The following is a 25,471-nucleotide window of genomic DNA, read 5'->3' as shown; positions in this document are numbered from 1 at the left end:
CTTTTTCCCCGTTTCTTGTCTCGTTCTCGAGTGTCCCCATTCTTTACTTAGGCAGCGTGATCACGCTGCCTATGATTTATACAACAACTTTCTATATAAACCTTATATGCCCGATGGGCATAACTTACAACCCTTGCACTGAGGGCTCTGAGGGGGTTATCATCCTAAAAGACCTAATTTCCAGAACGTTCGACTACGTTGAACAAAATGGATATCTCAAAATTTTGATTGGATGTGTTTTGGAAAATGGTGGGCGTGAGAGGGGCGTTAGTTGCTATCCAATCACTTTCAACTATTAAAAAATAAACTGCTCTATAGGGGCTACCATCCTAAACGATCTAATTTCCAGAGCTTTCAACTACGTTGAACATAACGGATATCTCTAAATTTAAATTCGATGTGTTTGGGAAAATGGTGGGCGTGAGAGGGGCGTTAGTCGCTATCCAATCATTTTCAACTATTAAAAACGACACTGGCCTTTTCAATTTCCAATTGAATGAGCCATTTTGAAGTTTTTACGACAACGCTTTCAATAAAAACTTTATATGCCCTCAGGGCATAACTTAAAATCCTTGTGCTGAGGGTTGTGGGGGATTGTCCTCCTCAAAAAATATTTTCTATTTGGAAATCAACTACGTAGAACAAAACTTCTATCTAAAAATTTTGATTGGATGTGTTTGGGGGAATGATGGGCGTGGGGGGGGGGGCTAATTGCCCTCCAATCACTTTCGACTATTAAAAACGGTACTAGCCCTTCGAACTTCCAATTGAATGAGCCTGTTTTAAAGTTTCTACGACAACGCTTTCTATAAAATCCTTATATGCCCCCAGGGCATAACTTAAAACACTTGCCCTGAGGGTTGTGGGGGAGTGCCCTCCTCAAAAACATATTTTCTATCTGGAAATCAACTACGCTGCACAAAATGGATATCTCAAAATTTTCATTGGATGTGTTTGAGGGAATGATGGGCGTGGGGGGGGCTAGCTGCCCTCCAATCACTTTCGACTAATAAAAACGGCACTAGCCCTTCGAATTTCCAATCGAATGAGTCTGTTTTAAAGTTTCTACGATAACGTTTTCTTTAAAATCCTTATATGCCCCAAGGGAATAATTTAAAACCCTTGCCCTGAGGTTTGTGGGGGAGTATCCTTCTCAAAAACATATTTTCTATCTGGAAATTAAGTACGCTGAACAAAATAGCTATATCAAAATTTTGATTAGATGTGTTTGGGGGAATGATGGGCGTGGGGGGGGGGGCTAGTTGCCCTCCAATCACTTTTGACTATTAAAAAAGGCACTAGAACTCTCAATTTCCAATTGAATTAGCCCCTTTTGAAGTTTTTACGACGACCCCTTCCATATGAAGTGCCCTGCTCTAAAGGAAAAAAAATAAATAAATAGTATATTGTGCCAACATCGTTCTTATATGCCCTAAGGGCATAACTTGAAACTCTCGCCCTAAGGGCTCTGGGGAAGGTGTTCTTCTTAAACATATATTCTGTTTTTGGAAACCAAGTGCTCAGAACAAAATGGCTATCTCAAAATTTTGATTCGATGTGTTTGGGGGAATGATGGGCGTGCGGTGGTGGGGGGGGGGCTTGTTGCCCTCCAATCACTTTTGACTATTAAAAAGGGCACTAGCCGCTCCAATTTCTAATTTAATGAGACCTTTTCGAAGTTTCTACGACAACTCCTTCAATACGAAGTGCCCGGGTATGGAGAAAAAAAACACATTGTGCCCACATCGTTCTTTACTTAGGCAGCGCTAGCGCGCTGCCTATGATCATTTTGATAGACTTTGGCTCAACGAACACAGCAAAGTCAATGGGGGAACATGGAACCAGACGGCGAGGTACAACTCTCTTGGATTCGGAACATGCTGATGATTTAAGTATCCTACATGAAAGTGTTAGGAAAATGAATTAACTTTTAGAGGATTTGCGAATTTAGGGTGCAAGAATAGGTTTAAAATTAATGTTAAGAAGACTACGTCGCTAAGGCTAGGAATAAGTGCAGATGAAAAGGTAATGTCGGGTAACGACAGGACCGATCAAGTGGACAGCTTCACTTACCTTGGTAGTATTATAAGTAAAGACGGTGGGTGTAGTGAAAATTTTAAAAGTAGAATAGCCGAGGCACAGGGTGTTTTTTTCATAGTTGAAAACAAATTGGAAGAATAGGAAGATAGGTCTGCGAGCCAAGATTAGAATATCGGAAGCTACAGTGATGAAAGTAGTCAAATATGGTTCTGAAGCTTGGGTGCTCCGAAAAACTGAGGAGGATTTGATACATATTTTCCAGAGAAATCGCTTATGGATTGCTTGGGGTACCTGACTGACTGGCCATATCTCACACAGTAAGCTCCAAAAAAGCTGATTCAATCCAGTTTTATAGGGCGATAATAAGAGAAAGGTTGAGATGGCTAGGACTAGTTCTGTAGATGACGTATGAGAGATTGTCAAAGATTGTCCTTGTCAGCCAGCCGTCAAGGGCCAAACAAAAAGCAGGTCGTCCCTGGTGTGGGCTAGAGGATGTCCTAAGGAAATACTTAAAGGAAATGGGAATATCCTGAAAGGAGTATAGAGGGATGCTTTGAATAGATTCGGATGTAGGAGGAGCGTGGGTACTGTGTTGGCCTCAGGTGCCTCGGTGCTGCAGTAAGTTGTTAGTAGTGGTAGAATAATATTTCAAGTCTAGCAAGCAGAGATCGGAGCTCAATGTACCATACATAATAAATAGGTACACAGTACATAGAACATTGAATAAAATGAACAATTTAATGTAACAAGTCTTCAGATAAAAATAAGAACAAATCAAGAAAACAAACAGTATTTATGTGTAAGTGTTTTTTCAGCGAAATTTTGGCCTAAATTTGTGCATAGATATGAACGAACTGCAGGATGCTTCAGATGCTTATGGTATTTTCCTTTTTCCTGTTCATGATAGATTAAAGAGGGAGAGCCAAGGAGTATTTATATAATCCGAGACAAATCCTTCTAGAACTCAAGAACACATAGAAAATATTGATTTAACTAAATGTCAATATTCAGAGAAGCTAAGACAAAGGAAAATTTAATTCAGGGTTTGTGATGTCAAAATTCTTGTGTTTACTCTAAACACTAATTCTCTGGCATTTGTTAATTAGACCAAAAAAACAGCGAGAAGCACTCACTTGCATTGTTTTAAACATGTTCATTCTTCTTTATCTAGTAATGGTATACTTATAAGTTAGATAATATAAGACACATTCGTTAACACAGAAATAAATCATGGCACTGAGCAAAAACAAATACATATTACTGATCCTACGAAGGGTCTATGGTCACTAAAATAGGGGGAGGATAGAAGAACTACTGAAAAACAAATTAAGGGTAGAAAAGAAAGAGAAAAAGAGAGAGAGAATGGAGAATATTTTTGTATTTTTGTTTATTATTTTATTCTGGCCCCTCAGGAAAAATTAGAAAGGCCTCAGTAGAAGATAAATAATATTTGACAACAATTTTATAAGTTCAAATATTCAGGAAATAGTTACAAAAAATAACTCACGCAGTGACATTTTTAAGCTGATTTAAGATGGATAAGAGGAATATTAGGGGCATATAAAACAGCAGCACGAGGGCTTTTTACTTACGGCTATGAAATCATTTACATAAATTAGAAACAGAATTGGCCCTATAATTGAACCTTGGGGAACGCCATAACCAACTTTTGAGTATAGACACCATATTAAACTTTTATCTATAAGGACATAAAACTTGTCTTCGCAGTAATCCAGTAAAATTGGTTATTATCTGTGTCAAGCCTTCTTTTTTTTAACCCAAGGACCTGGAACAAGTTTGATTGGGCTCAAAAATTGTTTGACATTAGATATTTTATTTTCTCTGAAATATTTCCCCACAGGTTTTTATTTACGAACTTTAGTCTTTTAAAGCATGTTGTCTAACTTTTATTAGGGCTTTTACCATCTTCTCTCTCTCTTGTCTATTAAACGAAACGAAGAAAAAATAAAATAATGTACAGTAAAAGACACAATAAATGTTTATGTAATCATGATTGTTCCACAATTCGTAGTCAAGGTCTTAAGTAAATCGTCGATAAATATAGTGCACTTTTAATTTTAGAACAACGATGCATATTTTCAACCTGTATTCTAAATATTCTTTTATAATAATGAAAATACTTATTCTACCCACCTACAAATTGTTTTCGAAAAGAAGAATAAACAGCAATAGACGTTCAAAACAGCCTTGATCATTGAACAGTGAATAAGAAACAGCTTCCATGCTCAAAATAGTTTAAATTTATGATAAAATAAATGTAAACCCATTTAGCATATTAATATCTTCCAGAAAAAAACAATTAGGCTGTGAAATTATTAATTGGAATTTGAATACGTTATTACCAAAATCGTTAAAAAGAAAGAACCCAAAACATCCATAATAGTTTTTCCCGCAGAGGCAATGGAGGGGCGGGCTACTCCCTCTTAGATTTTTAAAAATGCCTTTTTGGCGGTATTTTCATTGGAAACGTTTATTTTGGTATTCTCATTGACAATATTCAAAAATAGCGACACATCAGTAGTAGGGGGATATTTACTTCAAGCGCATGCCCTCCCTTTTCCTATAGAATTCAAGCAAATGCCATGGGAAAAATAGCATGGGATTTACAACACAGCCCTGTTTCCAGCTGGCAGACTCTCATCGACACTCCCAGGTGTTCTATTATTTCCCCTATTGTTTTTCTACTTTCCCATGTAGGGGTCTAGACCTCTATTCTGGAAGACACTCAGGACACACCCCGTTTTAAACGGTCAGGTGTAATAATTTTATGTAACCTTGCGTCAGGAACCCATTGGGAATCCCGCTTGTAACTTAACGACATCAAACACCATATGTGAGATCACATAATAACAACGCAACCATCACTGTCACGTAGTACCCTTTTGGCGTTATATTCTTCAAAGGAAATGTTCAAAGTATTTTTTCTTTGTTTTAACTTAATTGTGGCATATACTTTATATGAGGTCAGCGCATCTTATGCAACGAAGGCGCACATCTTACCTAATAACATCGTGCACATCACTGTCACATAATACCTATTTTGACATTTTATTTTTCGCCCAAAATGTTCAAAGTATTTTTTATATTCTTTCCTTTTTCTTTAATCTGTGTCCTCCCTGGGACTTAAAAGGTCTATTTCCTTCCAATGAGAGAACCCTCCAAATGTCAGGACTTGGCAGCTATTCCCAGTAATTTGTCCTAATTCATTACATTCTAAAATTAAACTATTGCGAGTGAGAGAAATTCCAGTGTTTTACTTTCTAGAATGAGATGTTTCGTGCACCTGTATAATTGGCACGGATAATTGGCACGCAGTCGGAAAACATTTTTTACCGGAAATCATACCTATCCATTAAGTAACGCTTTTTAGGGAGTCATGCCAAATAATATTTTTGATTGTTTTTAAATTATTTATAGCGATTAAGGGGAAATGCATGCTTAAACTATGTAACCACCATGATCGTCCTAAAGAACATGTCTAAAGGATTAAAGTTATTGTACATAAAACTTTTATGAAATCAAACAATTTTACAAGCACTATTAGAACGCAGAAAAAAGACTTAATAACACGACAAAAAAAAAACTTGAAAAACATGACAAATAAAAAAAACATACATTAAAGCAAAAATAAATCTTGGCAATCCTTTTCAGACGGGGCAAGATTGATATTAGAGTTAAATATGAGCCATATTGAGGTGTTTTTGAATGCTTTTAATGAAAATGGCTCGTTTCTTTGAGCCAATATTATGAATATTTCACAGCATATTGACAATATACCCTTACCCTCATAGCAATCCTTTCCAGAGGACGGACTGATATTAGAGCTAATTTAGAGCTGAATTTCTTTGAGTGCAAGTTATATTTTTGGCCCCACCCTCCATGGTAAAAAATTCTATAACGCCTCCATCGTAATTTTTAAACTATAGAACACGTTACTCCATATAATTTTCACCACAGAGACATTACTTGACTGCACTCACACGCCCTAACAATCATTCCTAAGACATTTTTCAGACACTTCTTGTTAAAAATTATGCCTCAATCCGGTCATTCAGGTTTTCCAACCTATCCCTATGTAATACACCATGTGAATTCACACCAAAATGACATTACACACCTCCCCCTCGGTCATCCACATGGCACCACTGCTCATCCCCCCTAGGACATTTTCAACCGTTTCACTACGAAAATAAACTAGTGAATCTAAATTAAACAGTATAATTTTGAACAGCGAGAAGTCACCCAATATCTTTGCTAGAGCATGATGCTCTAACCAAATCACGCCACAGTACCCCACTACTTTTGCTCTGTGGCACTCTCTGACATCACATCATTATTCCTAAGACATTTTCAGGTATTTCTTGTCAAAATTCATGCATCAACCTGATGATTCATGTTCTTGCAAGCCAAACCATTCATGATAACCTCAAAGACACATCACACTACCGTGGTATTACAAACCTCCCACTCCGTCATCCACGTGGTACCATCCCTCATCACAACCCCCTCCCCTCCCCTAGGCATTCTCAACCTTTTCTCGCCGAAAATAAGCTCATGGATCTAAATAAACAATGATTTTACTTGAACAGCAGAACTCGGCATTTCATTACTAGAGTATGATACTCCAAGCAATTCATGCCGCAATGCCACACTTTTATTGCTCTGTGGCACCACTCTGACATCACTCCATCACTCCCAAGATATTTTTTAAACATTTTTCATTAAAAATTATATTTCAACCCATTGATTCATGTTTTGCAAGCCAAACCATTCATGATAACCTCAAAAACACATCACACTACCATGGCATGACGTACCCAGCCCACTGTTGGGAAATTTTTCAATTATGGATATACAAGTATTTAAAAATTTAAGTAATTATCTTCATATATTTTAAGATTTACTTCATATGTTTAATATTTTCTAGGGCTTAAGGCCCGAAGTTTGAAAATTTCAAGGTATTATTTTTCATATTTTATTATTTTTACACATTTTCCTGGGGTTTACTAGATCCGGGGAATGAAAAAATTCAGCCTCGAGTTAGACATATATGGTTTTCCTTGTGGTGTTGTGTCGTGTTTTTTTTTCGTATTAGTGTTACCTCCATTGATGTTTCAAAGTGCATTTGGAAGCTTTCCCGTTTGAATCGTATGACTCAGGGTCTATTCATAGTGTTTTGTCGTGCTTTATCTTGTCACCGTTAACTTTCTTAATGTTTCGAAGTGCATTAGTTTTCATAGAAAACGTATAAGTCAAGATATTTTATAGTGTTATCTCATGATTTATCTGTCAGTGTTACTTCTGTTGGTGTTTCAAATTGCATTTTGGAAGTTTTCTCGTTTGAAACATATGATTCAAGATTTTTTTTGTAGTTTGTGTCGTGCTTTATGTTGACTGTGTTACTTCTGTTGATTTTTCAAAGTTCATTTGCGAAGTTTTTCATTTGATACGTATGACTCAAGATGTTTTTGTAGTGCAGTGTTAGGTTTATTTTCTTATCGCTATTACCTCAGTTGATGTTTCGAAGTTGATTTTGAAATTTTTTCATTTGAAACGTATTACTCAAGATGTTTTTTCTAGTGTTGTGTTGAGGTTTGACTTGTCAGTGTTACCTCAATTGATGTTTCGAAGTGTACATTGGTATTTTATCGTTTGAAACGTATGACTCAGAATGTTTCTATACTGTTTTGTCCTGGTTTATCTTGTCAGTGTTAACTCTATTGATGTTTTAAAGTGTTTTTTGGAAGTTTCTCCTATAAAACGTAGGACTCAAGATATTTTCGTAGTGTTGTAGCTTATCTTGCCTGTGTCACCTCAATTGATGTTTTCAAAGTACATTTTGAAGTTTTTTCCTTTAAAAGATCTGACCTGGCTTACTTTTGTAGTGTTGTGTACTGGCTTATCTTGTCAGTGTTACCTCTATTAATGTTCCAAAATGCATTTTGGAAGTTTTCAAGTTTGAAACATATGACTCAAGATGTTTTTTTGTTACTAATGTGTCACGCTTTATCTAGTTTTAAATTGATGTTCTGTGAATTGTCTTTGTTACCTTTCTTGATGCTTTCAAAGCATCAATAGCAGCAAGTTTATTTTCTAATAGCAGCAAGTTTTCCTCCAAAGATAACAAATTTCTCTTTGAATTAACACTTTTCTGTTTATGCTAAGAAGTTTTCTGTTAGATGAAGTAAATTTTACTAAACACTAACAAATTTTTTCTCTTCGAAGTAACAACTTTTTTCCTTAATAGTAAGAAAGATTTTCTAATAGCAGCAAGTTTTCTGTTAAAGAAAACAAATTTCTCTTAGAAGGAACAATTTTCTGTTAGTGCTACGAAGTTTTCTGTTAGAAGTAGCAACTTTTTCTTAACAGTAAAAAATTTTCTCTTCGAAGTAACAACCTTTTTCGTTAAGACTAACAAATATTTACTTAATACGATCAATTTTTTCAAGTAGGTAACAGATTTTTCTTAATAGTAACCAATTTTTCTAATTGCAGCAAGTTTTCCGTCAAAGATAACGAATTTCTCTTTAGAAGTAGCAATTTCCTGTTAAAGCTACCAAGTTTGTTGTTAAAAGTAGCAAGTTTCTCTTAACATTAACAAATTTGCTCTTCAAAGTGACAACTTTCTCTCTAATACTAACAATCTTTTATTAAATACTATCAAGTTTCTCTTGGAAGTAACAGGTTTTTTCTCATTAGTAAAATTTTTTCTAATACCAGCAAGTTCTCCGTCAAAGACAAGGAATTTATCTCAGAAGTAAAAATTTTTGTTTAAGCTAACAAGTTATCTGCTAGAAAACCCCTTAACTACATTAAGTTAACTCAGTTTAAGTTGGGTTCATTTAACTTACGTTAGCATGGTCGGTCATATTAGCTATAATTACTTCTAAGAAGATTTCTTAAATTTGACGGAAAACTTGCTGCTATTAGAAGAAAATTTTTACTATTAAGAGAAATCCTATTATCTGCAAGAGAAATTTGAAAATATTAAGTAAAAGATAGTTAATAATAAAGAAAAAATTGATAATTCGAAGAGAAAACTTTTTAGTGTTAAGATAAACTTGCTACTTCTATCAGAAAACATGGTAGCACAAATAGAAAATTGTTACTTCTAGGAGGAATTTGTTATCTTTGACGGAAAACTTGCTGCTATTAGAAAGATTGTTACTATTAGAAAAACCTGTTTTTTCACACAGAAACTTAATAGTATTAAGTAGAACTTTATTAGTATTAAGGAAAAGTTGTTACTTCGAAGGGAAAATTTGCTGTGTTAAGAAAAACTTTCTAGTTCCAACAGAAAACTTGTTAGGGTCAGAAAAAAATTGTTACTTCTAAGAGAAATTTGTTATCTTTGACGAAAAGCTTGCTGTTATTAGACAAAATTTGTTACTATTAAGAAAAAAGTTGTTACTTCCAATAGAAATTGTATATAATTAAGTAAATGTTTGTTACACATATAAGATAAACCACGATACAACACAAAAAAAAATCTTGAGTCATGTGTTTCAAACGAAAAAATTTCAAAAATGCACTTTAGAACATCAAGTGAGGTAAGAGTGACAAGACAAAACCAAGACAGAATAAAAATATCTTGAGTCATATGTTTCAAACGAAAAAAAAAACTTCCAAAATGAACTTTGAAACATCATTTGAGGTACGACTGACAAGATAAGTCATGATACTACACTATTAAAACATTCCGAGCCATATGTTTCAAGTGATAAAACTTCCAACATGCACTTTGAAACATTATCAGAGGTAACACTGACAAGATAAACCACGACAAAACACTAGAAATACATTCTGAGTCATATGATTCAAACGAAAAAACTTCCACAATGCACTTTGACAGCATCAAGAGAGGCAACAAAGACAAGTCAAGACACATCACTACAAAAATATCCCAAGTCATACGTTTCAAACGAGAAACTTACAGCATGTACTTTGAAAGCACCAAGTGAGGTAACAGTGACAAAACAGACCAGGAGAGTACAAACAATATCTTTAGTCATATGTTTCAAACAAAACAAATTCCAAAATGAACTTGGAAACATCAACTGAGGTGACACTGGTATGATAAGCCACGACAACGCACAACAAGAACATTCTGAGTCATGCGTTTAAAACGAGAAACTTCCAAAATACACTTTGAATCATCAAGTGAGGTAACAGTGCCAAGACAAACCGTGACACATCAGTACAAAAAATATCCTGAGTCACACGTTTCAAATGAGAAACTTTCCAAAAAGAACTTTGAAGCATCACCTGAGGTAACATAGACTAGAAACCCGTGATACATCAGAACCAAAAAATATCTTTAGGCATATGTTTAAAACGAGATAACTTCCAAGATCCACTTTTAAACATTAACAGAGGTAACACTGATAAGATAAACCAGGACACAACACTGCAAAAATAGGCCAAGTCATATGTTTTAAAGAAAAAAAATTTCAAAATGCACTTTGAAAAATCAATTGAGGTGACACAGGCAAGATAAGTTACAACACTAGGAAAATATCTTGAGCCATATGCTTCATACGAGAAACTTCCAAACTACACTTCAATATATCGATAGAGGTACACTGAAAAGATAAACCACGACACTACAGCATAAAAACATTATGAGTCATACGTTTCAAACGAAACAATTCCAAGGTGCACTTTAAACATCAACTGAGGTAACACTGACTAGTCAAACTCCGATACAACACAAGAAAAAAGATCTTGAGTGATACGTTTCAAACGCAAAAAATTCCAAAATGAACTTGTAAACATCAATTGAGGTAACAGTGACAAGACAAACCCAGACACGGCACTACAAAACATCTTGAGTCACACGTAGAAAACGATAAACTTCCAAAATGAACTTTGAAATATCAACATATGTAAAACAGTCAATATAAAACAAATCACAAACTATAAAAAATATCTTGAGGCATATATTTCAAACGAGAAAATTTCCAAAATACAATTTGAACTATCAACAGGGATAACACTGACATGATAAACCATGTCTTAACAGTATAAAAATATCTTGAGTCAAACGATTCCTATGAAAAAAAAATGCACTTTGAAACATCAAGAGAGGTAATGCCGAGAAGATAAAGCACGGCACAACACTATGAATAGATCCTGAGTCACACGATACAAACGAGAAAGCTTCCAAATGCACTTTGAAACATCAATGGAGGTAACACTGATGGGAAAAAACATGGCACAACACTATAAAGAAAGCCTAAGTCATATGTCTCACTCAAGGCTGAATTTTTTAATGCTTCAGATCTATAAATCCCCAGGGAAATATGTAAAAATAATAAAACATCGAAAATAATACCTTAAAATTATCAAACTTCGGGCGATAAACCCTAGAAAATATTAATTATATGAAGTAAACGTTAAAATATTGAAGATAATTGGTTAAATGCTTAAATGTTTGTATATCCATAGTCAAAATTTCCCCGCAATTGGCCGGTTGCGTAATGCCATGGTAGTGCGATGTGTTTTTGAGGTTATCATGAATGGTTTGGCTTACAAAAACTTGAATAATTGGATTTAAGTACGACTTTTAACAAGACATGTCTGTAAAAAATGTCTTGGGGTGATGGGATGATCTCAGAGGGGTGCCAGGGAGCAGTAATAGTTTGGTATTGGGCCATGAATTGCTTGGAGTATCAGATTCTAGCCATGAAATGCCGAGTTCCACTATTAAAGTGAAAATAGTGTTGAATTTAGATTCATGAGCATATATTCGTTGAGAAAACCTTGAGAATGTCCTAGGGGGGATGTAATGAGGGGGCTGCCTTGTGGATGACGGAGGGAGGGGTGTTTAATGCCAAGGTGGTGCCGTGGTGTGATGTGTTTTTGAGGTTATCATGAAGGGTTCGGCTTGCAAGAAATTGAATCCTCGGGTTGAAGAATGAATTTTAACAAGAAATGTCTGAAAAATGTCTTTGGAATGATTATGTGATGTCAGAGGGTTCCAGAGAGCAATAGTAGTGGAGTACTGTTGCGTGAATTGGTTGAAGTATCACGCTCTAGTAAAGAAATGTTCCACTTTTTGCTGTTCAAAAATATAATGTTTAATTTACATTCACTACTTTATTTTCCGGAGTGAAACGGTTGAAAATGTCTTAAGGGGATTACAAGGGGTGGTGCCACGTGGATGACGGATGGGAGGTGTGTAATGTCACAGTAGTGTGAATTGAAACGATGTATTACATAGGCATGGCTTGAGAAAACTTGAATGAGCGGATTCAGGCATAATTTCTAACAAGAAATGTCTGTGAAATGTCTTAGGAATGACTGTAGAGGATATGTGGGCAGTCAAGTAATGTCTCTGTGGCGTGAATTACATGTAATAATATTTTCTATAGTTTAAAAGTTAAGATAGATTTGTTAAAGAATTTCTACCATGTAGGATTAGGGGGGGGGGGGGCATAATATAACTTGCAGTCAAAGAAATTTAGCTTTAAATTAGTTCTAATATCAGTCCGTCCTCTGGAAATGATTGCTAAAGGGGTAGGGGGGCATACATTGTCACAATGGTGTGAAATATCATGGCTCAAAGAAACGAGGCATTTTTATTAAAAGCCCTCAGAAACACCTCAATAGTGCTTAAAGTTAACCCTAGTATCCATCTTGCCCTGTTTGAAAATGATTGCCAGTATGTATTTTTGCTTTATTGCATGTTTTTTTTCCATTTGTCTTATTCTTCACGTTTTAGTTTTTGTTTATCGTGTCTTTTAAGTCTTTCTTTTGTGTTTTAATATTTTTTGTAAAATTGTTTGAATTAATAACACTTTCATTTACAATAAACTTATTCCTTTAGATATGTTGTTTCCAATGAGCCCCCTTCCTAGGTTTATACGACCACCCTTTTTATAAAAGCGTTATATACCCCAGTGCATAACTTACAACCTTTAAAATGAGGGTTGGGGGTTTGTCATCCTCAAAGTCATAATTTTCGGAACTTTAAACTACGCTGAACAAAATGGCTGTCTAAAAATTTTGTTTGGATGTGTTTGAGAAAATGATTGGCGTGGGGGATTGGCGCTGGTTAATCTCCAATCGCTTTTGACTATTAAGAAGGGCACTAGCCCTCTCAATTTCAAATCGAATGAGTTTTTTTTGAACCCTCTACGACATTTCTTTCTATAATAAGTGCCCTGGTAAAGCAAAAAATAATACATTGTGCCCATATCGCTCTTTATCAGGCAGTGCTATTGTACTGTCCATGGTATTTTTATTTTGTGATTTTCCCCCTAAAATTCAACTTATGGGCGCCCATGACTGCCCTAAGGGTCAAGCGAAAACTTGTCTATATTATCACTTTTCACTGATTCTTGTTGAGGCATATGGTCTCTGATCCCACTAAAAGGTCACAAAAATAAGAGGCTACCACTTCACAAAAAAGAGAGACAAACAAGAACAGAAAATAAAACTAGAAAACACTTAAAAATAAAACCTTTATCTAAAACTTTAAATATTTTTATGTTACTGTCTGATATTCAAAAATTTTCAACTTCTTTATCATTTATCTTCTCTTCTTGTCTTATCATTTTTATTTAGATTAAACTGAATCACATTTTTAAGTTGAAAAATTGAAAATAGACTAAATAATTATAATTACTTTTTTCGGATCTTTATCTTCTAACATTGCAGGCTTGTGGCGTTTTGTTTAGGCAGTACTATGCCACACCTTTTATTTTATCATTTTTGTTTAAACTTAATTGAATCAAATTTAATTTTGTTCATTAAAAAAATAAAACAAAAACGTAACTATAATTAAAAACTTTTTAAACTATAGTGTTTGATTATAGTTATTTTAAGTTTTCTTACTTTTCCGATTGTTATATTGTTTTATTGTTTCATCTTTTTTGGTCAATTTTTTGCTGTTTTTGTTTCTGTTCTTTTCGGTTCTCAATTGCTTTGTTTGAAACAGGAAAAATATTCACGTTATTTTTCTACTTTCTTGTTAATTTTTGTTTTGTTTTTGTTTTTAGTGGCCATAGACCTGTTACTTTGCCAAAATGAGCTCGATAGCCAATACTATTGTTCTAGTCTATTATTTATTTGAACCTGATTAGGTGTAGGTCATTAGCTCCTATCTCCATTAGCATTGGTTAGGCTCCCTTTCACAATACGTACATTTTTTTGACAATGGCTGAAACATTAATCAACCCAGTAGCGATGATGCAGTAAAAAGTGATGTGTCTCGAGGGTATATTTGCCCCTAATACCTTACCTTAGATCCTCCAGTGTAAGGAATGGCGCATAGGGAGTCTACAAAGCCTTGCCAGACATTTTGGAACTGAGCTGCATCAGCGACATCTTCCCACTGTGGTTGAAGAGACAGCTCCACACTTCTCAGGTTCTGGTCATACTGCCGTCGTAAAGTGTGTCTTGGTCGACCTCTTATGCGTCTCCCCTCGGGGTACCCCTCGGGGAACTCATATAATATTTTTGGGAGTCAATCCTCTGGCATACGATGGACGTGACCAAGGTCAGCTCATCTCCTACCTATCAGGATGTCACTAACTAATGGCTAACCGGATCACCGACAGACTTCTATGTTGGTGACTTTTTTATTCCACGATATGCTCAGGATCCTTCTTAGACATTTTTCCAGTTGAACCTTTAATTTCGAGCATTAAATTCCCCTATGCCTCATCCTATAAAACATTTAGGCGCAGAAAATTATTGTGTAACAAATTGAATGCACTAAGTAGCCTATTTAGAGCCGAAACAAATCAGAGGGCATCTGGTTATCCTCAAAATGTACTTTTTGTCCCCATAGCGTAGACTCAAAAAAAACTTCTAACACAATCAAATTCAGTTAATCAAACCAAAACTTCTAGAAAACACCATTCCAGAAATAACGCTATTTTGGATTCACATAATTGAAAAAAAAATATAAGAAATATGGAACAGGACTTTAAAGTCCCTACCGGCGGTACTGATCTCTGTTTCGTGGTTCTTCAGCGAGGAAGTGCGATGGGGGGCCTGGGGCCAGCCATTCAGTGCTTTTGTCCACCTTTTCTGTTTACCTTACCCGGATTTCTCTGGCTACCCCTTTAGAGCTAGGTCGAATCTGGTTGACCTTACAGAGTCAATGACTGATCTCCCTTCCAAACCAAATAAACAGCAATACTAGGTCTCAAACCCCGGCCCTCACGGATAAAGGATTTTGAGTCTAGCGTGCTAACAACTTGCGTAGTATGCAATTTTGAACGGAATAAATAGCAAAAATAGTGAATATCTGCCCTCCAGGTCTTCTTTCTATATCTGCGGGCTTAGTTCTGATAGTTGTAATGTCTCTTTTTTCTTTCTCTTATTCATTTTCCTTTGTCGTTTTCTCTATGTTCTCCCTGTCTGTGTACTTTTGTATTGTATAATGGGTTAGAAATAAATGTATATTTGATATCTAATCATTGATGGTACATGGGTTTGAGGCAGCCTTTGCATATATTTAGGAAGAGGAAATTTGATTCATACAAAATCACCCCACCCTACAAAACATGTAGACAGTTTTCCAGAAAAAAATTGAAGAAGTGGCAAAATCCAGAGACGGTATTGAAGGAAGGGGAAGAATACATTTCTTTCAAGTTAAAGCTCCTCAAAAAGTAACAGAAATAGGTATAATCGAAAAGAGCGAAATTTAGGGTCACCTATTAAGATAAGAGATAAGATAATATTTGTTTTCAAAACACGAAAACAAGCTCTAATAGAGTCGGTTGGGCTGCTTATGTCAAAGTAAAAGAAAACCAAAATGAAACATAAAATTCAACAAGCCAAATGTTAAAAATCCATCATAAAAATAGTCATCCCTTTCTTTGACAATAAACACCTTAAGACAATTATATCAGGAGTTTGAAAACAGCGGTAATTTGTATGTTTAGTAAAAATAATGACTTACAGTTGACGTTTCGTCAGTAATCACGACTGATGGTGATCTGGGCTTTTTCTTAAAAAAGTTGTGGAATTTCTGTGTGGCTATTACGGGGTCAGTTACCGGGCCAAATAGATCCATTTCATGCGCTTAATCTCTCCTTAGGAACCAAATTTTGAGGACACATTCCTCCTGATTTTTCTACAACAAAAACAGTTTTTAAGTTGAGAAACCAACAAACCATATTTTTCTTAAATAACAAACACTCTAGATAAACGCTTTTGGCTTCAGTTGCTCCAAAGTGTCTGCAAGACCGTAAGGAATCAGATAACCAAATGGCTAAGTACAACCACCAACATGGTTTTGCGTTTCAGTCCCTAGATATATATTGTGCAATCGATATTTTACCACCTATAAATAGTTTAAACTGACACGAAAAGAGTTTTCCCTAGCAGTTAAGAATAAAGTTTTTCTTAAATATAAGTTGGACTTTTGCCGCGTTAGTCCCTGTTGTTTATCCTATAAAATAACAAAAATAGGTGTTTTCAAATAATTGTAAAGAGGGATGGTATGGATAAATTAGGATTGAGGAGTAGCGAACGTAGCTGTGTTGGCCTCAGGTGGCTTCGTGCTGTGTTGAGTTGTTAGTAGCAGTTGTAGTCGGAGACGGGGAGACCATATAAACACACTTTTTATAGTTCTGATACTTTTTGCTTGGTAATATTTTGGGCTTGTTTAGGCTAAAATCGCTAATTTATCATATAAAATACTGAAAACAAGCACTTTCCTATGGCTGAATATGTTTACTGCTTAAATGAAAACTAGATTTTTTTTTCGTTCAAATGAGCCCTCTATGGCTGCTGAATCGATATGATCACCCACATGAAAAAACGAACAAATACATGAACGATCTTCTTTCTCTGGGAAAAAATCAGTTTTTTTAGATATTAACTTAATTTCATCTCCTATCCTATAGAAAAGAGGGGAGCCATCTAATTAAAAACTATATACTAAAACTATAACACACTATTACACTATAAATAACAATACATATGAAAACACTACGAAAACACACAATATTTCTTTCTTTCCAGAGATTAATTTAAAAAACTTTTTCAACAAAATAAGTTTTTCAAAGAAAAGTAAACAACTCTATTAAACAAAAAAATAGCAAAAACAAAACCAAATAATCTACCAAGCCTGGAACTACCACAATTCAGCACCGATAAATAAATAAAACCCGAAACGAATAGAAATTACAATAAACAACCGAGCCAGACTGAAAATGAACAGAAATTAACATAAGTTGGGCTAAAAACCCTATGCCTTCCCTAGGCCAGAACAAAATTTGCACTTTACTGAAAATATACAAATGAATGTGCATTGTCAGTTTAATATACATATACTGATATTTAGTAATCAAAATGTTAAAATTATTTAATTTATTAAAGTTATAAGAGTAAAAACATTTATATTTTTTTCAGTAAAGTGCAAATTTTGTTCTGGCCTTGGGAAGGCATAGGGGTTTTGAACCCAACTTATATTAATTTCTGCTCGTTTTGAGTTTGACTTGGTTATTTATTGTAATATCTGTTCGTTTTGGGTTTCATTTATTTATTGATGCTGATTTTTGGTAGTTTCACGCTTGGTAGATTATTTTATTTTATTTTTGCTCATTTTTTTTAATGGAGTTCTTTACTTTTCTTTCAAAAGCTTATTTTGTGGAAAAACTTATTTAAATTAATTTCTGTTCGTTTTATATTGACATAGTCTTTTCAGGGAAAAAGAAAATAATACTTTAAATCTTTTCGTTTTTTAAGACTTTATAATTTGACCTGCTATTTGTATGCTGGAGAAAAATTTTCAGCAATTTTTAACAACAAACACCCTTTTAAAAATCTAGATACAAATAGTACTGTTTATTTTAGTTTCATACCTCCTCTAGTTGACCTGAAATGGGAAACTTGATACCATTCGCAAAGAAATCTGTTTACTTTCTTCGATAGTTTGGATACGCTTACGCTATTTTGATTTGGTTAAATTTTAAGAGTAGAAATGGGAGGGTTGGAGTTGGAGGCTGGGCGTGGGAGGGTGAGAAAGCAAGGGGGACTAGTTGCCCTCAAATCACTTCCGATTATTAAATTTGGCATTAGCCCTTTCTATTTTCAATCGAATGAGCCCTTTTCGAAGTTCCCATGACAACTCCTTCGATACGAAGTGCCCTTGTCTAAACGACAAAAAAAAAAAACAATACATTATACCCACATCGATCTGTACTATGGAAATGTCAAGCCTTCCTGTCATTTTCGACTGTTGAGAATGACACATGGCATTTTGATTTCCAATCGAATGAGCCCTCTTGGAAACGGCAACGCTTTCTATAAACACATTATATGCCTCCAAGGCATAATTTACAGCCCTTACGCGAAGTTCTGTTAGGGTGGTTGTCATCCTCTAAGACCGAATTTCCAGAACTTTCAACTACGTTAAACAACATGGCTATCTCAAAATTTTGATTGGATGTGTTTGGAGAAATGGTGGGCGTGAGAGGGGTGTTAGTCACCTTTCAATCACTTTCGACTATTTAAAAGGGCACAAGCCCTTTGAAGTTTCTACGACAACTTCTTCGATACGAAGTGCCCTGGTCTAAAGGAAAAAATAATAAATAATACATTGTGCCAACATCGTTCTTATATGCCCCCAGGGTATAACTTAAAACCCTTACCCTGAGGGTTGTGGGGGAGTGTCCTCCTCTTTACTTAGTCTCCGTTTCTTGTCCCGTTCTCGAGTGTCCCCGTTCTTTACATAGGCAGCGCGATCGAGCTGCCTATGATTTATACAACAACTTTCAATATAACCCTTATATGCCCCCAGGGCATAACTTACAAACCCTTGCACTGAGGGCTCTGAGAGGGTTAACATCCTAAAAGACCTAATTTCCAGAATGTTCAACTATGTTGAACAAAATGATCAAAAACAAAAACCGGGGCGATTGTGGTGATATTTTTTGCTTCTTTTGATGGAACTAAAACTTTCAATTTCCCTTCAAACGAACTTTCTTCCAATGATCTGGAACCACCTATTCGATGCAATCACGATTTGGCAAAACAAAAAGAAAAAAAGTGGGTCTACAGCCATCCTTCAAAAAAGCTACAAATTTTTGCATATTTGCAAAGAGGGACGCAAAACCTCTGTATTGTTGCTTTCAATTATGCTAATTTTCATCAAGATCATTCCTTTGTTATGAATATTTTCCTTCTTTTTTTAAAATACGGCAAATCTCAGGCTTGTATCTTTTGGTTTCTAGGTTCTAGATTACTGAACTTTGCTTTTTTAAACTTTGAATCACCATAAAAAGATATGTTTTTTTTATTTATATGTTTATATCCCTTTCGGAACACTTGAACCGAAAATGTCATCAAAATCAGGATTACTAAGAAACTTGAATACCAAATCAAACATATGTAGATGACCATTATAATCTCAATTTCTTTTTTTTTTTAACGTTCGAAAATAAATAATGCTTTCTTAAAACGCAAGTAAAATTAAAGACCCAGGGGTTGGTCATGTTTCTTTTATGTCAAACTATTGGAAAGTAGAAGTAGAACAATAAAGTGCTTTATTGACAAATTTTGAGAATTTTTCGGTAAAGAGCAACGATTACCGAAAATGGCTTAAAGCTAAACATACCGGAAAGGCTGAGAAAGTTTATATTTAAATTCTAACGATATTCCTAAATTATATAAGGTTTGCTAAACTCTTTTGATTTACCGTGTTTGAGTTGACAGACGATAGACTAAACCTTTTGCCTTTAAGAGGTCATCATGAGGCACAAAGTCGCCTAATTTTGTGGTGCAATAGAAAATCAGTCTCCCTTATGCTGAGTGCAACACGACCTCAATCAAATTAAAAAATACAACTATCATAATAAGATTTCACCACTATTAATGAAAGAGCCACTTTAAAGCACCAAGAGCTGTTTTAAATTTTTCTGGAGGATGGAGGAGGAGGGTATTTGAAAATGCCTAAAATTGCTTGGTCAATCGAATTAAAACACTGTTCTTGACCAATACCATTGGAAAATTCTGTTGAGTAAATATAAACAAATTTAGTATCATGGTGATTAATATTTTGTTCAAAAGGTGTTTGGAGTTAAATATTCAGTTATAGACCTATGCACAGTGAATATAATGCTTTATTGTTAAGACATGGTTGCAGCCTGCTTTTTCTCTGGGACATTTTGACAAAAAGATATTTCGTACATGAAGGGAGCTACCCCCTCCTCAATCCATTGATCCACATACTATAGTTTGTTAGTACTTCAAAAAACTTATTATTCTAATTAAGCAGCCCTTTTGTATTAAGAGTTGTCCAAAAAGTCAAAGTTTTCACGTAAAGAGTGAGGTATTGAAGAAGGGGAAGCCCCCACATATTGAGGATAATGTTTATTCGTGTCAATTTTTAGTGTTGCCACTTACTTTCAGTTTAAAAAAATTGTGTCATATTTAATTTCTGATTAATTTTTAAAGTAATGCCTGCAAGTCCGCCTCCCCCTTTATGGAAAATCCTTCTCGCAAAAAGTTCCTGAATGAAAAATTCTTCCTTCGTAAAAAAATTTCCTGGACAATTCCGTTCTTACTGAAAATTCTAACGAGAAAATTTCCCGCGGAAAATTTTGCCTGGCAAATTCTCCTTTGCCTACTTTAATTTGAAAAACAAATATTTCTTTATTTAATTTCTTACAATTTATCATGCCTGAAATCCTCCTCGGAATTTTTCTTCAGAAAACCCCCCTACTTCCCCAATGGAAAGTGTTGTATTTAAATGGTATTTGGATTTATGCCTTGAGTTATCTCCAAAGTAAACATAGTAAGCTTATGTCAAGATATGGTTGCAGGCTGCTTTTTCTGTGGGATACTTTGAATTAACATATCTCTTTGTTTTTATCATTCCTAAATCAATGAAAATTCCATGGCATAGGCAGAATTACTATCTTATAATAAATTGATCTTCTAAAGTATTGATTATTCCATTGATCAATTGAACTTTTAATAACTGATCTTCTAAATTGGCCTGTCTAAAAATAAATTTCCTTTGACAAATTCATAAATAAATTAAAGGTATGAATAGGTAGGCCCCCTGTCTACGTAAAGTCAATTAGTCTGGATAAAGTCAGTTAGAATTCTACAACTATTACCCATAATTTTACCCATAAATTGGTGTTTATTTTTATCTTCCTAAGATCTTTAGAAATCTTAAATTAACTCATGAAAAAATATATAATTCATTTTCGACCACTAGTATTCTTCTGTGAAACAGCAGAAATATTCAGATAACAGCTGCTAATCAAGCGTATCCACATAAAGGGACACTGTTGATGAAACTTGCTTACGATCTTCACCTTGTACTTATCTTCAGTAAAATTGAGGTGACTTTCAAATATGTCTAGTAAAGGTGGCACCACTAGAATTACCACCACTGCTATTATTGCCAACAACTCACCGCAGTGTTAAATTGCCTAGAAACCTTAAAGCCTTGCACACTCTTCCTTCAAGTTCATTTTTTTCTGAAATTTCCGTTTTAGAATTTTCCGCAATTTAGTCTGATATGAATCCTCAGTTAAATAGTCAAATTAAACAGCGTTTCAATTTGTTAAAATGTTGGAGAAAAATAAGACGTTTGCCATAGTAAGGGATATTATAGAATACAGCATAGAGGAATGTAAATTTTTCCCCCGTTCTGTTTCTTTGGATTTTTGGAAAATTTTAGTTACATAATAAATAAAGCACTATTCAAAAATGTATTATTTTCATTTCTAAATAGGGCTCTTAAGGTACCAATAATAGTGAAAATTAAATTTGACTATGGAAACTTATACTACCATATACATCTTAAAAATTAGAATTAACCGAGAATCTTATTTTTAAGGAAAAAATTTGAACATAATTATACAGCTACATTCAGTTATGCAGTTTTTGGTAATAGCGGACGGTAAATTTAAAAAGAAGAAGTTTGGGTGGAAAATCAGCAAATATAAGCTAAAAACATATGCCGCACCAAAAGACTTGAGAAGATATAGATTTCATTTGAAGGTGTAGTTTGGTTTGACAGTCAGCTTATTGTTATGTTAGTCTTTGAATTTCGACGAACAATAAGCATTTTAAAAATTTAACTAATTAATTCTATAAATTTATTTTCACTCTTCAACGTGGCATTACTGATGCAAATCTACAGCCACCATAAGCAAGATAATTTTGAAATAACAAAAAAAAATCATTAAAAAACGAGGTATTCAGGCATGAATAGCTCCAAGATAGGTCCAAGGGGGTACTTTACGTGTTTTTTTTTCCTTGGTATTATAATTTTAGTGAATTTTTCCACCCACAGAGTAAAAGTTACGAAAAGAGTGCAAAGGTATTAAGAATGTATAAGTTAGTAAGCATCTCCTAGCTTTAAGGGTACACTGTCTTTACAAAGTAAAAAAGTATAAAGCACGTACTCGTTATTAACTATCTCGTAGATTCATGGGTTCACTGGCGATATGAAGTGCAAAATTATTAAGAACGTACTCGTAATGAAGTATCTCCTACCTTCAAGCGTTCACTGTCGGTACAAATTACAAAAATACTAAGAACGTAAGTTATTACGTATCTCCTTGCATCAAGGATACACTGCCGGCACAAAATACAAAAGTATTAAGACCGTACTCGCTATTAAGTATCTCCTTGTTTTGAGGGCACCCTGCCAGTACAAAGTTATTAAAAATGTAGTCGTTATTAAGTATCTCCTAGCTTCAAGGGTACACTGTCGGTACAAAATACAAACGTATTAACAACATACTCGTTACTAAGTATCTCCTAGCTTCAAGGGTACACTGCCGGAGAAAAACTGAGATTCGATCGTGTCCTATAAACCAACTAGGATTTTCTAAGACTTCGCCTTACAAATGAAACGTGCGCCGTTTGCTTTGACGATATAAAGAAAAACAGTTCGCTGACACAATCTAATCTATTTACTTATGAGGAAAGGTTCAGCAAGATCAGTAAAGCAGACCTACGCAGCCACTGGTAGAAATGAAGAAGGAAGGAAGGCAAAGTGGAAGGTTTATTATTGATCAACGTGCCATGACGAATGACAACTAATTTTTCCGTTGTTTAAAGATAAACGAAACGACAAATACCTTGCTTAGTGTGTCAATAGTAGCAGTATTAAAATTTTTAGTAAAGTAAAAAAAAATTTAGTATCCCCTTTTGGGCTCGTTATATTTCATGACGAAACAGTGCTTTTTATATTCCTTCAATTATCAATTGTTTATCATCGTTTTATGATTACTGATTCATTTAGTATCGATTAACATTCCAAGACGAATGAAAATTAATTTGTCTACAGTTTAAAGATAAACGACATGACAAATATTTTGTTTAGTGTGTCAATAGTTGTAGTAATAAGATCCTTAGTAAAGCAGATATTTTCTTAGTGTCCTTATTTTGGCTTGTTACGTTTCCTGAAAAAACCATGTTTTTTATATTCCTACAGTTAATAACTTTTTATAAGATTTTTTTTATTACCTTTTATCATTTATTATCGATTTACGTACCAAGACTAATTAAAATTAATTTGTAGAAATTTTAAATATAAACAACATGACAAATATTTTGTTTAGTGTGTCAATAGTTGTAGTAATAAGATCCTTAGTAAAGCAGATATTTTCTTAGTGTCCTTATTTGGGCTTGTTACGTTTCCTGAAAAAATTTGTTTTTGATATTCCTTCAATTAACAACTGTTTATCATCTTTTTATGATTACCGGTTATCATTTAGTATCGATTAACGTTCCAAGACGAAGTAAAATTAATTTGTCTACAGTTGAAAGATAAACGACATGGCAAATATTTTGTTTAGTGTGTCAATAGTTGTAGTAATAAGATCCTTTGTAAAGCAGATATTTTCTTAGTGTCCTTATTTGGGCTTGTTACGTTTCCTGAAAAAACTGTGTTTTTGATATTCCTTCAATTAACAACTGTTTATCATCGTTTTATGATTACCGATTATCATTTAGTATCGATTAACGTTCCAAGACGAATGAAAATTAATTTGTCGACAGTTGAAAGATAAACAACATGTCAAATATTTTGTTTAGTGTGTCAATAGTTGTAGTAATAAGATCCTTAGTAAAGCAGATATTTTCTTAGTGTCCTTATTTGGGCTTGTTACGTTTCCTGAATAAACCGTGTTTTTGATATTCCTTCAATTAACAACTGTTTATCATCGTTTTATGATTACCGATTATCATTTAGTATCGATTAACGTTCCATGACTAAGGAAAATTAATTTGTCTACAGTTGAAAGATAAACGACATGACAAATATTTTGTTTAGTGTGTCAATAGTTGTAGTAATAAGATCCTTAGTAAAGCAGATATTTTCTTAGTGTCCTTAAATGGGCTTGTTACGTTTCCTGAAAAAACTGTGTTTTTGATATTCCTTCAATTAACAACTGTTTATCATCTTTTTATGATTACTGATTCATTTAGTATCGATTAACGTTTCATGACGAAGTAAAATTAATTTGTCTACAGTTGAAAGATAAACGACATGACAAATATTTTGTTTAGTTTGTCAATAGTTCTAGTAATAAGATCCTTAGTTACGAATAAATTTTCTTAGTGTCCTTATTTGGGCTTGTTACGTTTCCTTAAAAAACTGTGTTTTTGATATTCATTCAATTAACAACTGTTTATCATTATTTTATGATTACTGATTCATTTAGTATCGATTAACGTTCCATGACGAATGAAAATTAATTTGTCTATAGTTGAAAGATAAACGACATGACAAATATTTTGTTTAGTGTGTCAATAGTTGTAGTAATAAGATCCTTAGTAAAGCAGATATTTTCTTAGTGTCCTTATTTTGGCTTGTTTCTTTTACTGAAAAAAACCGTTAGTTTGTTTTACAGACAATTAAGATGTTTTTATAATACATTTATTATTACAAATTATAATTTTGTAATTATTACCGTTTAAAGAAGATGTACATTTATTTTGTCTACATTTGAAAGATAAACGACTTGAAAAATATTTTGTTTAGTGTGTCAATAGTTGTAGTAATAAGATCCTTAGTTACGTATAAATTTTCTTAGTGTCCTTATTTGGGCTTTTTACATTTCCTGAAAAAAATGTGTTTTTGATATTCCTTAAATTAAAAACTGTTTATCATCGTTTTATGATTACTGATTCATTTAGTATCGATTAACGTTTCATGACGAAGGAAAATTAATTTGTCTACAGTTGAAAGATAAACGACATGACAAATATTTTGTTTAGTTTGTCAATAGTTGTAGTAATAAGATCCTTAGTAAAGCAGATATTTTCTTAGTGTCCTTATTTGGGCTTTTTACGTTTCCTGAAAAAACCGTGTTTTTGATATTCCTTCAATTAACAACTGTTTATCATCGTTTTATGATTACCGATTCATTTAGTATCGATTAACGTTCCAAGACGAATGAAAATTAATTTGTTTACA

General features: G+C 34.1%; 2 protein-coding genes across 2 annotated transcripts in view; one reads left to right on the top strand and one right to left on the bottom strand.

Annotated features, from left to right (window-relative positions):
- LOC148945060 (uncharacterized) overlaps positions 1-22,829 on the bottom strand; it is a 39,996-nt gene extending 17,167 nt beyond the window's left edge. Inside the window, exons 1-2 of the mRNA XM_089099429.1 lie at positions 22,790-22,829; positions 15,977-16,150 (exon numbers count right to left, since the gene is read on the bottom strand). Of these exons, the coding sequence (XP_088955555.1) occupies positions 15,977-16,090 (114 nt within the window). The 5' untranslated portion in view covers positions 16,091-16,150; positions 22,790-22,829. The remainder of the gene's footprint in view (positions 1-15,976; positions 16,151-22,789) is intronic.
- LOC148945059 (solute carrier family 35 member F3) overlaps positions 1-25,471 on the top strand; it is a 350,545-nt gene that overhangs the window by 109,967 nt on the left and 215,107 nt on the right. The gene's annotated exons all lie outside the window — the stretch shown is intronic.

This window comes from Artemia sp. Qi Xiang Cuo, chromosome 13 (assembly GCF_049724085.1).
Source record: "Artemia sp. Qi Xiang Cuo chromosome 13, ASM4972408v1, whole genome shotgun sequence".
NCBI lineage: Eukaryota > Metazoa > Arthropoda > Branchiopoda > Anostraca > Artemiidae > Artemia > Artemia sp. Qi Xiang Cuo.
This window is presented reverse-complemented; position numbering and strand designations above follow the sequence as displayed.